Consider the following 12,319-nt stretch of genomic DNA (forward strand, 5'->3'; position numbering starts at 1 on the left):
TTGCGGAAAAACTTGCCAGTCTAGACGCAGCCAAAACGTCTAGATTATTAAAATTACTGAATTTTCTGCTGCTTATATAAAGACTTGCTTTATTTTGCAATGACATTTTTTAAGTCTCTACATGCAAAATTAACTTAAATAATCAAATCCAGGTGGTGGTGAGAAGCTGAATCTGGACATTTTTCATTGTACAAATGAGGCACAACTTTGGTATGGGGCTGGATACAATTATATCTGAAGAATTACAATCATTCTAAGACCTGTTCCAGTTCTCTCCCATAGGAGATGACAGAAGGAAATGTTTTTCCATCTTAAGGCATGCCTGCCATTCTAAATTCTGTCTTCTAAGTAAGATCAGAATAAAGTCTAGACAAAAGGTTGCACTGGGATGCATAACTGCTCTGAATCAGGCAGAATACAGACTTCCGTCTGGGATTTCCATGTCAGCCCAACACCTAAATGACCAGACTGCAGAGAGTGGTTAATGCATACATGCATTTTTTGTGTGAAAACTTTGGAAAGGTTTTATTGTCATTCCAAGGCAAAAGAACAGATTTGTAAACTTTGACAGTTGCTGCAAAACAAGAGTTTTCATCCTCCAGGGTACTCCAATATTTATTCTCTCAACAGCATCCAGATCAAGCTACCTTGTGGTCTTTCCTCTTCATGCATCATAGAAAGTAACAGAAGTTACAAAATGAGAACTTCATGGACAATTGCCCATTAAGAGAATCCAGCTCACACTTCCCCAAACCATAGTAGAGCTACAGTGCTAATAGCAATCCAATTTTATTTCCAACAATGCAACTCTCTCAGGAAAAATATGGCGTCATTTTTAGTGTCACATTTTTGTGACTCCCACTGACTTAATAGGGAGAAGTTTCAACTTAGTTTAATTATAATGTAAAGAAAAAAAATTACTAAATTTTGAACAAATGTGAGTGCTCATGAAAGTTGCCAGAATTTAAGAGGCCCAGAAGAGGGGCCTGTACTGGCTACTAGAAAAGGAGATAATAAGTTAGGTAAACACAGTCCAATAGACAACAAAAGGTAATAAGAATATGCTATAGGACCCCACAGGTTGGCTAAAGCTTCTCTACCAGAACTAGAGGGAGAATACAGAGATTCCTAGAAGGTGGGAGATGAGAGTAGAAAATGCCATAAAGTCCACTACAGACACTGTCCTGCACTTGGATCCTACAATGTAGAGCTATACAAAATCCTAAACTAGATTACTTTCTTTCATTGCTAGTCTAGATCAAATGCAAACCCAGGGAAAAGTTTTTGTATCCTATTTCTTAGTCCCAGAACCACCCAAGCGCCATAATATAATTTTAAAGGGTAAAATCTCTCAGGCTAAGAGAAAAAAGGGTGTTATAAGAGGCAGTTGGGGGAGGGGGGAGGGAGGAGCAGGAGCCAGAGCTGGAGGAGCCAGGGGAATAGCAGGGAAATAGCAGGGACCAGGTGCGAGCCAGGACAGCTGTTTCCTGGCTTGCACCTGGTTCCCCTTGCTGCGCTTCAGCCTTTTAAATGTATGAAGAGCCAGCCAGGAATCAGCTGTCCCAGCTCACACCAGGCCTCTCCCACTGCTCTTCAGCCTTTTAAATGTATTAAGAGCCTGCTGGTTCTTAATACATTTAAAAGGCAGAGCCACAGTGGGGTTAGCTCCCGGGACTTGGAGTTAACCCCCATTGCGGATGTGCAGTTTTCCCCCACTTGTCGACTAGTTGATGGAAATTCCATTGACGAGTTGATTAAATGCAATTTAACATCCCTAGCTGCTGGTCCACACCCAAGATATTGCTGACTCCTCTATAAACACTTGTTAGTGCCTCAAAATATATTAGCACAATTTAATTTCCCTTCTCATTTTCTATGGATGTGTTCCCATAGAAAAGCTACCCAAGAGTGGGCCTAACAATTTGGTTTGAATGCTGGTATCAAGCCTTTTGGGAATACTAAAGTCACATGTCTTCAACAGATCCCTCCTGCCACTGACGATGACTTTCCCCTTATCACTATCAGAGGGAGAAGTGGTTCTTGAGATAAGGGCTGCCCAAGACAGGACTCTGAACAGGTCATCAGGACCTTGAACATAATCTGCTCCTTTCACAGGGAATTAGCACAGTGATTGGCACAGTCTAGTGAAGCCTTCACTGTATACCAAACAGTCTTCAGTCCAAGTGGAGCTACCATAAAGCACTGAGGTCATTACTGACCATTGCAGCCAGTCATCCTTTGTCAGGATGATACAAAGTCGCTTCAACAGCTGCATATAAAGCAGACAGCAATACCTGCATCTATATATTTTAGTATATCCACTAGCTGAGAGTAGTGAAGCACGATGCAGAGACTGCGCTTTCCAGCAGGCACAAGAAACATTTTTGAGCTTTAAATATTAAAAAAAAGATTTTGCCTCAGGTTATTTTAAATCCTGAAATGAGACCGTGGATGTGCAGTTACCACACCTCCACATAGAACAAAACTCTGGTCAGTCTTATTAGATCACAAGTACTTTAGAATATAAAATCAGTTACCCTAAACTGGACTAGAAAAGGCTTCCAAGGTCATCAACAGCCTCACTGAAGACCCTACCCCCTTTTCCTGGGCCTGACCCAGCGGTCAGTGTGCAACTTTTAGTCATAAAAACTCTTCAAAGACAGTAAGGAGCAGCAGCTCAAATATTTCAGGTAATAAAAGCCTTTCGTACAATTCTAGTTTCACTTTGGTCATTGAATTTCCTTCCTTTCATGGGGCAGCACAAATGGCAGTTGTAACTCTATGGATCCCACTGTCCTGGCTGAACTGCCAATTTCATCCAGGTCTACACGTTTCTGCACCCTTGTCACCTGAAACTGTTATATTTAATCCATTTTATTAGTTTTGTTTTGCACACAACCAAGTTTGAAATAACACCCTCTGCTAAAAGCAGCATGGCTCAAATTCTTTTCTAAAGCCATTAGCAGCAAAAATTACTTTCAAAAGAGGAACTCAGTATAACCAACTCAGTGTTAAATGCCTATAGCAGCAGACAGATTCAGATGAGTTAACCCTGGAGCAGGATGACCATTTTAGTGTTGTCATATTGTTTGTGTTTACAGACCATTTTGGCAGAACGTTGGCTTATCCAAATATTGCAGTCAGGCAACTAGTTGCTCTCAGGCAGTTCAACCTGGAACCAGATTTCAAAGTAATCTCCAGCATTGCTCAAAAGAGGAAAGATGTGATGCCTCACCTATCCAGGATCCAAAACTCAACTGTCTACCTCCCATGTTCCTGGTCCAAAAAGACCCATCACCGTCAACAAGCACCGAAAACCTTCAGCACCACCCCATTGTCAGAGTGGGTTTGTTCTGAAATACAAGAACCTGCAGCACTTACAAAAAACCATAGAAACGTGAACAATTTAAAAAATCCTAATCTGACTGATAACTTTTGTTTAGCTAATAAAAGGTTCATGCACATTTTCTGATTTGGTAAATGACATAGGACAGTATCTGAGTACTGAATAATTTAAGACTTTTTGGAAAGCGACTTCAATAATAAAGATGATATTGAAATTCCTCATCCGTAATTACTTGTAGTTGAGAAGACATTTATAATACAAAAGCTAAAGCATTCTAGCAAATATTTCTTTCTTTCATGGATAACTGTACATGCTTTTTCCTTCTGTTACTTAGCCAACAAAATCAGAACGCACTCAAATTCTGGAGATATCCACAGACCTCTGCAGAGCTGCACTGCATCATGCTCCAAGTAGGGAGAGATCACCTCACGCAGGGACTGCAACAGCACAAAGGACCAGCAACCCAGGCTTTGTCAAGGATAATCCATGGGTACAGAACAGTAGTATGTGTCAGAGATAGGTGCCTGACATGTGGATTCATAGCATCCCGAGAAGCCTCCCTCTGCTAGTTACAGCTGTTCTCCTTTGAAAACCTAGGGAAGGCAGTGGCCAAGCATTCACACTGGCAGAGAAGCAGGATGCATTTTGCATCTTCTACACACCAAGAGGGGTGAATAAAGCAAATAGATTAACTTTTCCATTAGTCAACATGTTTGTGCAATCACAAAGCACACAGTTAAATGTGAAATTCTGGCCAATAAATAATCCACCACAGAAAATCAGCAACTGTGATGACCTAAAGCAGATATCAAACATCTTCCAGCCAGAGAGAGAATCCCAATTGCATTAGAAAGAAGATAAGATGCCTTGTTAAAAAAAAAAAAAAAAGATAAGAAAAAGGACTGCAGCAGAGCTTTGCCGCAAGGGTAATCTACACTAAATGTTGGGCTAAGGTTGATTATCTAATAAAGGTTGAATTTGATTTTCCATAGCAAACCTTATAATCAGGGTCTAATAAGTCTTTCGAAGGCTCAACAGGGCAGTATACCGTTTCCTACCCAGAAGCAATACAAACACTTAGCAATAGTTAAAATGAGTCATGTATATTTTGAAAGCAAAATAAAAGCTTTCCTTTTCAGTTTAGTCACTAAGCAACTGATGAACTCAATCCTTTGAATTTGAGTGTCAAGTAAAATGGAATTGTTAAATAGCCACAAAAGACAATTTAGAAGTTCACTCACATTATTATAAACTTAATTGTCTGTTTTATCAGTCATCTGCAAAATCTTGTAATCTTTGCTTCCAAATTCTCTCAAGGTCTCATTAAAACTGCACTGTACACTGATAATGTAGCTCTTCTGTTCTATACACAATTCTTCTGTAAAGATTAACGTTATTATGAATACACAGCTATTTACATTAATTTTAGGGTATATCTTAACACTGGAATAGTACTACACCTTTTGAATTGACTTTGGAAAAATATACAACAAAAACCTCTTAACATTTAAAAAAAGGTAAAAGACAGATCCTTCTCTTCATGGTCACAAATTTTACAAAATCACATTGACTTAGAAACGTTAGTGAAATTGGTTACTGTGTACCAGAAAATCAGAAAGAGGCAAAACAAACTTGGCTCAAGATGTATACAAAAAGCAGTTTTATTCGGTATCACAAAAGACCACAATAGAACAAAGACCTATTGTGAGCTTCTCAAATAAATTGCAATAAGGCAGTGGCCCACCCAAAAACATATTTTGTTCTGAAGAAGAGCAGGCATATACTTATCAAGCTCACCTGCCCTCTCCTATTATTGGGTTTTGAGTAAGTATTTAAAGAGAAAGTGTTTTAGTGAATATATTCTGAAGTAAAGTGTCCAAAGGAATTATTTCTTCCCCATTAGTCCTCTTGTTCTATTTTGATTTTCTTCTTTTTCTTCTTTTTCTCTGTACTCTACAAATCAAGAGAAATACTTCTGTGACGAAATGATAATGTAACAGGAAATTCAGAACACCAACCGGGACAGATAGATAACACAGCACTTGGTCAGTGCTGCTCATATTCACAAAGCAGTTTACAAATGTTCATGTTCTACCATTAGGGATGCACTCATTCATTTCCTTCTCTAGTCTCAAAAGAAAAGGATGCTCACAGGACTCCAGGAACCAACAGTCACCTCCAATGTAAAGCACGGCAAGTTGAAGGCTACAAATATGGAGCTCAGTCACAGAACAGACTGATTTCTAAGGTAGGGATGGGAAACCCTTTTTTTCAGTCGGGGCCCATTAACCCATATAACAATAGGGGGGCACTCACATGTGGGAACCAAAAATAACTCCCAAAACTACAAGAAGCACTCAGCCAGCAGGGCACTTGGCTGCAGCTGCTCCCAGAGCTCTCCTGCCAGGCTGCCTTTCTAAGAAGCAGGCAGGTGAAAGGGGCTGGCTATGAGGGTATGCACCTCCACCTCTCATCCAAGGCTGCTCTAGCCCCCTCCCGCCAACCACTGCATATCCTGAACTCTGATGCTCTTCCCCTTCCCTGACTGTCAGGGAGGAAGGAGAAAGTGTGCAGGCTGTGCGCCTTCCTCTAACTCCCCGCTGCTAAGGAGAGGGGGTACAGGAGGAATGCCACACACTACGCACTTTCCCCTTGCTCGCTGACCAGAAAGAAAAGAGGAAGAACAGAAGTGATCCCGTATGTGCAGCTGCACCCCCCGCCCTCATGAAACGGCACCTTTGCCCCCCGCACTCACTCCTGCACGCCTCAACCTCCTGCCCTAAGCCCCCCCACCCTCAGCCCCTTACCAACTTCTGTACCTGTACAGTTCCCCTGCTCTGAGCCTCCCACACCTCCGCTCATAGCTCCGCCTCATCCCCAAACCAACTGCTGCACCACCCACACGCCCCCTTGTCCTGAGCCCCTCCCTGCAACACATACATACATTTTCTAACAGGTACTGTGGTATGCACGTCCCCCAATCCTGAGGCTCCCCCCCAGAAGGTGCGATACAACAGTACCTGTGAGAAACTTAAGTTACTTTCACACCTGCTAAGGAGTAATGTTTGTCAGAAACTCTCAACCTTTTTGGCCAACAATCCACAACATGGTTGAAAAATCATCCCTCAACTTGCCATAGCTTCCCAATGTACAGTGGCCGCAACATCATGGGTTTGGGGATTACAGAGAGAAAGACCGGAAGGTTTTGAGCAGTGGAACAGCTGGGGCTGCTGAATGGGAAAGGGTGTAGTCTGAAGGAGCTGCTGCTAGCAATGCTTCTTCCTCCCTGCCCCCACAAAACTCACCATCAAGGACTGGAGAGATCCATTTTGAGGGGTTGCAGAGCTAGCCTTACAAGGGGGAGGAACCTATTTTGAGTTGGAGGTGACTGACTAAAAAACAAATCAGTTGGGGACCAACACGCGTGAGAAGCAAAAAACCCACAAAAAACAAAATACCGCCTTACAGATGCGGCCCCCAACTGAGAAGCAGGGAAAAAGAAAGGTACTCATTTCACTCCCCAGCTCCGTGCTTATCCCAGAGCTGAATTAAGTCTTCTCAGGGTCCAACTAGATTTTATGGGGGCCTCCCCAGGGCTCTGGGGTGCAGCCAAAAATGAGGCATTCAGTATGTGGAAAGGTTGTGGGGGGCTGGATGGGACAGAGGGACAGTGCAGGAGCAGGATGGATATTCTGGGAAGGAGGGAGGGAGCAGGAGCAGGGTGTGTGGTCTGAGTGGGGTGTGTGCAGGAGCAGGGCACGTGGGTGCTTACCTGGTGCAGCTCCCGAGGGAGAGGTGCACAGGTGTCTGCACACTGCAGAGAAGCGCTGCCTGCAGAGCCACTTCTTCCAGAGCAGCAGTCTGACTGAGTGCAAGCAGTTTCTGCAGCCCTGGGGAAGGGCAGCTCTGTGCTGCCTCTGACTCCAGCATGGTCAGAGCAGCTTGCTTTGGCTGGGAACTGGCCAAGAGGGGCAGCGTTTGCAGGTTCAGGGCAACAATGAAGCACAGGGCAGATCTTCCCCTTCTCCTCCAGGGGCTGCACACAGAGGGTGCCTGCACTCAGCCAGCCAGAGTTTCCAGGAGCCTCCTGGGGTCAGGGAGAGGCAGGCTGCCCGAACTATTGCACTGCAGATTGGAAGCTGTCTGTCGTAAGTGCTTCCTGGCTGCTGCCAGCACCTCCACCCCCCAGACAGCCTCCAAACTCCCTCTCTGAGCCCACAATCCTCACTTTGTCCTGAACTCAACACTGTCCCAGCCTGGAGCCCCCTCCTGTACCCAAACTCCCTCCCAGAGCATTGGGGAGCAGAAAGGAGTGAGGGATATGGGTTCTGGATGCAAATCTGGGCACAGGCTGGGACAAACTCCCTCCCAGAGCTTGCACTCTTTGCTCCTGCACCCCAAAACTCTGCCCCAACTTGGATCCTCCGCCTATGCCTTTTAGAGCCTGCCACCCTCATCTCCTCTAGCACCCCAACCCTCTGCCACAGCCAAATGACAGTGAGTGTGTATGGTGGGGGGGGGGAGGGAACAACCAAGGCAAGGCAGGGGAAGAAGGGGATAGAGTAGGCGGGGCTTTGTGGAAGGAGTGGGGCTTCAGGAAGGGGGCAGAATTTCTGCGTTTCCCTTAAACTCAAAAAGTGATCTTTGGCACAGAATGGTTGGAGACACCGATTTAGAAGAATTCTCATCTCACCTCCATTGCTGTGCTAGTGGATGGCTCTTCAGTGGAAGCTGCCTCTTCCTCGATTCTTTGTTTTTTTTCCTTTTTCTTTTTCTTCTTTTTGACTGGTTCACTTTCCTCTACATCTTCCTCTTCTGTACCAGAGAAAAGCAAAATGCAGGCTGTCAGTTGTTAAAAGCACTTAAAGCAGAATGAAAGCCATAGGTGCCCTGTACGTGCCATACGAGGGAGAAGCTGTGCATGTTACAGCGCATTCAGGAGTCCAACATGCAGTTTCATTTCTCCACACCACCCTTTTATCCCTCTCCATTACACCTCCCTTTTTCACATGCCTGGTGCCTGCTGATGTCAGGATTCACATTTCTGCTTAAAATTTCATCATTCAAATCAGTCTGAACATGCTGCTACCTCAGTATGGTCTCCCAACAGCTATTAGCATATCAGAAAACATGGGCAAGCACAGGATAATCTAGTAATTCATAACACAAACTAGGGATGTAAAATCCTGTTTAATTGGTTAACTGGTTAAATAATGTTTAGCTGTTAACAGACAAATAAATGGGGGGGGGGGGGGGGGCTACAGCCCAACCGCAACAGCTCCTGCCTGCAGGGCACCTGGGCCTGCCATGGACAGAGGCTGCTTTGTCTGGGACTTCAGAGCAGCCCTTGCATGCAGTGGGCCAGCTGGAGCATCCCCAGCCCCCACAGGTTAACCTGAACTGGTGAGCCATTCACATCCCTAACACAAACACTCAGACACTCCACTTAGCTTTAGGAACCTTCCAAGAAACCAAGGAAAAAGCACTACTGATCCAACATCCTATGCAGCACGGGCACACTACCGCTACAGCCCCACCTCATTACATTTCTTTGCTTAACTGAATCAGTCTTAGATACCAGAGTCTGTAGTACCAGTGGTAACTCTATGCTTTTTTAACCCATGAACTCATGATGTAGCAACAATATTCAGTTTCTACACAACTGGGATGTTGACGCCAGCAGCATTTGTGGCACGCAGTCATGACTCAGAAGGGGAAACAATCCTTATATCACTTCCAAAAATCAGAACACACTCAATTGTGAAAGAGTGGGTGAATCAAACACAAAAAAAAGTAAAGAATCACTTCCAACAAAATAAACCAAACAGACTTGGACTTCCCAACTTGCAAAAGTGTAGCAGACTAATTGCTCAGACCAGCAGAAGAGTAATATGATACAAAGGAATGTTTTAACGTTTGTCTCAAGCCCAAACAGAAGATTAGAAGAAGATTCCAGATGAAAGACATTGTATGTACAATAATAAACTGATTCCACAGCAGATATGCAGGCCAACATGTGAAGCATGCAACTAATGTGTGTGTATATAATCTCCTGCACCAACTGATAATATATACGTAAAAAGTAGTAGTAGTACCATAAATGTGTATCAGTACAATTATTTTTATTTTGCTATATAATTGTGACTCAAAATAACGTACTTTTTTTGCCCAGTATTCCAAATGAGTGAAAAGACCGAGTTTTCAAGCAATGTGCTGTGGTTACCTTTGGAAGTTAACCTGTGTTATTACTGTGTCATTTGCTTTAAGACACCAAGCAAGGGCACTATCACATAAATTTCAATGCAAAATAACGGGTTTGACATTTAAAGGCCTTGTCATTACTCAGAGCTAGCAGGAGGACGCCTCAGTAAAGGCTTCAACTGCTAGCTTCCAACAGAGCTCATCACAAGATTTCACGTGTTTGAACCTGAACACAATGAGGATAAGCGCTCCAGGGAAGCTGTTCTTTCCTTCCAGGCCTGGCATTGGCAAGTCACTCAGCCCAGTAGGGGGGTTTCTATAACAAAAGCTTCTGCCAGCAGGCTTTAGAACAGAATGAATAGCACGCACAATGCATTAGCTTGACTGAGGTCCCTATGCTCCATCAGTACTGGCAGGTATCAGTACCATAAGTTACACCATGAGCTTTTTACCATTCAAAAATATTCAATGCATTTTTTACAGACCAGGCACTATACATATATGCATCAGACTCCACTCACTTCTTCCAGTGTACAGATGGCAGGTCAAATAGCAAGGAATGTCCTGAGAGGTAGCACTTGTCACTGGAGCCTGCTCTGCAGGGTTAACATCATCAATTTATTTTAAAAGACCTTTCCCCTCTTTGCAGGGCAGGAGTTTAAGAGACAAGCCAGAGCTACACTATGACCAATACTGTACACAATGGTTTACTGGTGGGTTGGGTGAGCTTTATCAGTGAGCATGTTAGAAGGTTAAAACCTCAACTCACTCTGTTGAACATATGCTTGCACTGATTCATACCCAATCTCCTAGAGGGATATGAAAGGTTAACCAGTTAACCTTTAAGCTTCACTCTCAACAGGTGATGCTCACCGGTTCTGTTTAACCAGCGGGTGCTGGAAGATGATGAGAAAGGATATGTCTGCACATGGGCAGTAAGAGATAAATAATCTCTTCAGATATGCCTATTAGTGTGTACAGCCCCAGCACAATCACACCTCAGTCACGACTGAGACATCTGGGAAACAGTAAGCATAGTACAGGTGGCTTAAGCAATGAGAACTGGAAAAATGTCAGGATGTGCAGGATGCATGGATGTAAAAGGGATGTTTTGCAGACAGTGCAAAGCATATATGTTGCTAATACAGACCATGAAGTATGTATAGCTGTGTGTTTTGGTGGAGGATGAAAGATGAGACACCATGAAGGTGGTTTATGGTACCTCAACTGGCCTTCCTATAAATCAAATTCTTACTTCTAACTTCACTTAGGAGTTTGCAGCTCTTCAGTATTTTCTGGGTTTTTGTTTTGGTAAATTAAATATTTCTTTTCCTGAACTACTTACACTCTTAAAATCCAATTTAAGAAAGTTTGTCTGAAAATGATTGTGCTACAGATGTATTATGCTGTAGCACTGGGCAAAGTCAGCATTGTGACTTTTGCAAGAGAGTCACACTGTTGATTCATACTTAACTTGTGGTACACTATGACCCCTAGATCCCCTTCTGCAGTACTCCTTCTTACATAGTAATTTCCCATTTTGTATGTGTGCAATTGATTGTTCCTTCCTAAGTGGAGTACTTGGCCTTTGTCCTTATTAAACTTCATCCTATTTACCTCCCACCGTTTCTCCAGTTTGTCCAGATCACTTTGAATTATAATTCCATCCCTCAAGGCACTTGCAACTCCTCCCAGCCTGGAGTCATCCTCAAATGGGACACTCACTGTGTCATTATTTAAATCATTAAGATATTGAACGGAACAGGCCCCCAGACTGATCCCTGCAGAATCCCACTCATTATGCCCTTCCAGCATAATTATGAACAATTGATAACTAATACAGTAAACTTCCGATAATCCGGCACCTTTAGGACCCAGAGGGTGCCGGATTATCAAATATGCCGGACTATCGGAAGGGGGGGCTATGAGGGGTCTGTCCCCAGACCCCTGATAGCCCCCCCTTCCGATAGTCCGGCTCTGCCCCAAGCATCCCTGATTCAGCTGCTGATTCAGCAGAGCAGCTGGAGTGCTGCTGGGTTGGTCCAGTAGCGCCGACCCTTGGCGCGGCGAGACCAACCCAACAGCACTCCAGCTGCTCTTGGGGACACCTGGGGCAGAGCAGCTGGGGTGCTGCCGGGTTGGTCCGGCAGCGTCGCTCCTCGGCCAACCCGGCAGCACCCCAGCTGCTCTGCCCGAGGTGTCCCCAAGTCAGCCACTGCTGAAACTGATCAGCGGCTGACTCCAGGAAGCCTGAGGCAGAGCTGCTCTGCCCCGGGCTTCCTGGAGTCAGCTGCTGGTCAGTTTCAACAGCAGCTGAATCGGGACGCCTGGGACAGAGCAGCTGGGGCGCTGCTGGATTGGTCCCTGCAGCGCCACACCTCGGCGCTGCAGGGACCAACCCGGCAACACTCCAGCTGCTCTGTCCCAGGTGTACCCAAGTCAGCTGCTGCTGAAACTGATCAGGGGCTGATTCCAGAAAGCCGGGGCAGAGCAGCTCTGCCTCGGGCTTCCTGGAGTCAGCCGCTGGTCAGTTTCAGCAGCGGCTGAATTGGGGACAGCTGGGTTGCTGCCGAGTTGGTCCCGCAGCCCTGAGGGGCAGCGCTACGGTACCTATCCGGCAGCACTCCAGCTGCTCTGCCCTGGCTTCCCGGATTCAGCCGCTGGTCAGTTTTAGCAGTGGCTGAATCCGGGAAACTGGGGGCAGAGCAGCTCCATTGGTCCGGTTGCCTGGAGCACTTCCGGGTTCTTGATGGTGCCGGACCATCAGGAGTG

General features: G+C 45.0%; 1 protein-coding gene across 1 annotated transcript in view; it reads right to left on the reverse strand.

Moving 5' to 3' along the window:
• Window positions 1-4,983: 4,983 nt before the first annotated feature.
• The window catches only part of NOP58 (NOP58 ribonucleoprotein), a 37,219-nt gene continuing 29,883 nt past the window's right edge, over window positions 4,984-12,319 (reverse strand). Inside the window, exons 14-15 of the mRNA XM_075933851.1 lie at window positions 8,040-8,161; window positions 4,984-5,299 (exon numbers count right to left, since the gene is read on the reverse strand). Coding sequence (XP_075789966.1) covers window positions 5,246-5,299; window positions 8,040-8,161 — 176 coding nt within the window. The 3' untranslated portion in view covers window positions 4,984-5,245. The remainder of the gene's footprint in view (window positions 5,300-8,039; window positions 8,162-12,319) is intronic.

This window comes from Pelodiscus sinensis, chromosome 7, assembly GCF_049634645.1.
Source record: "Pelodiscus sinensis isolate JC-2024 chromosome 7, ASM4963464v1, whole genome shotgun sequence".
NCBI lineage: Eukaryota > Metazoa > Chordata > Testudines > Trionychidae > Pelodiscus > Pelodiscus sinensis.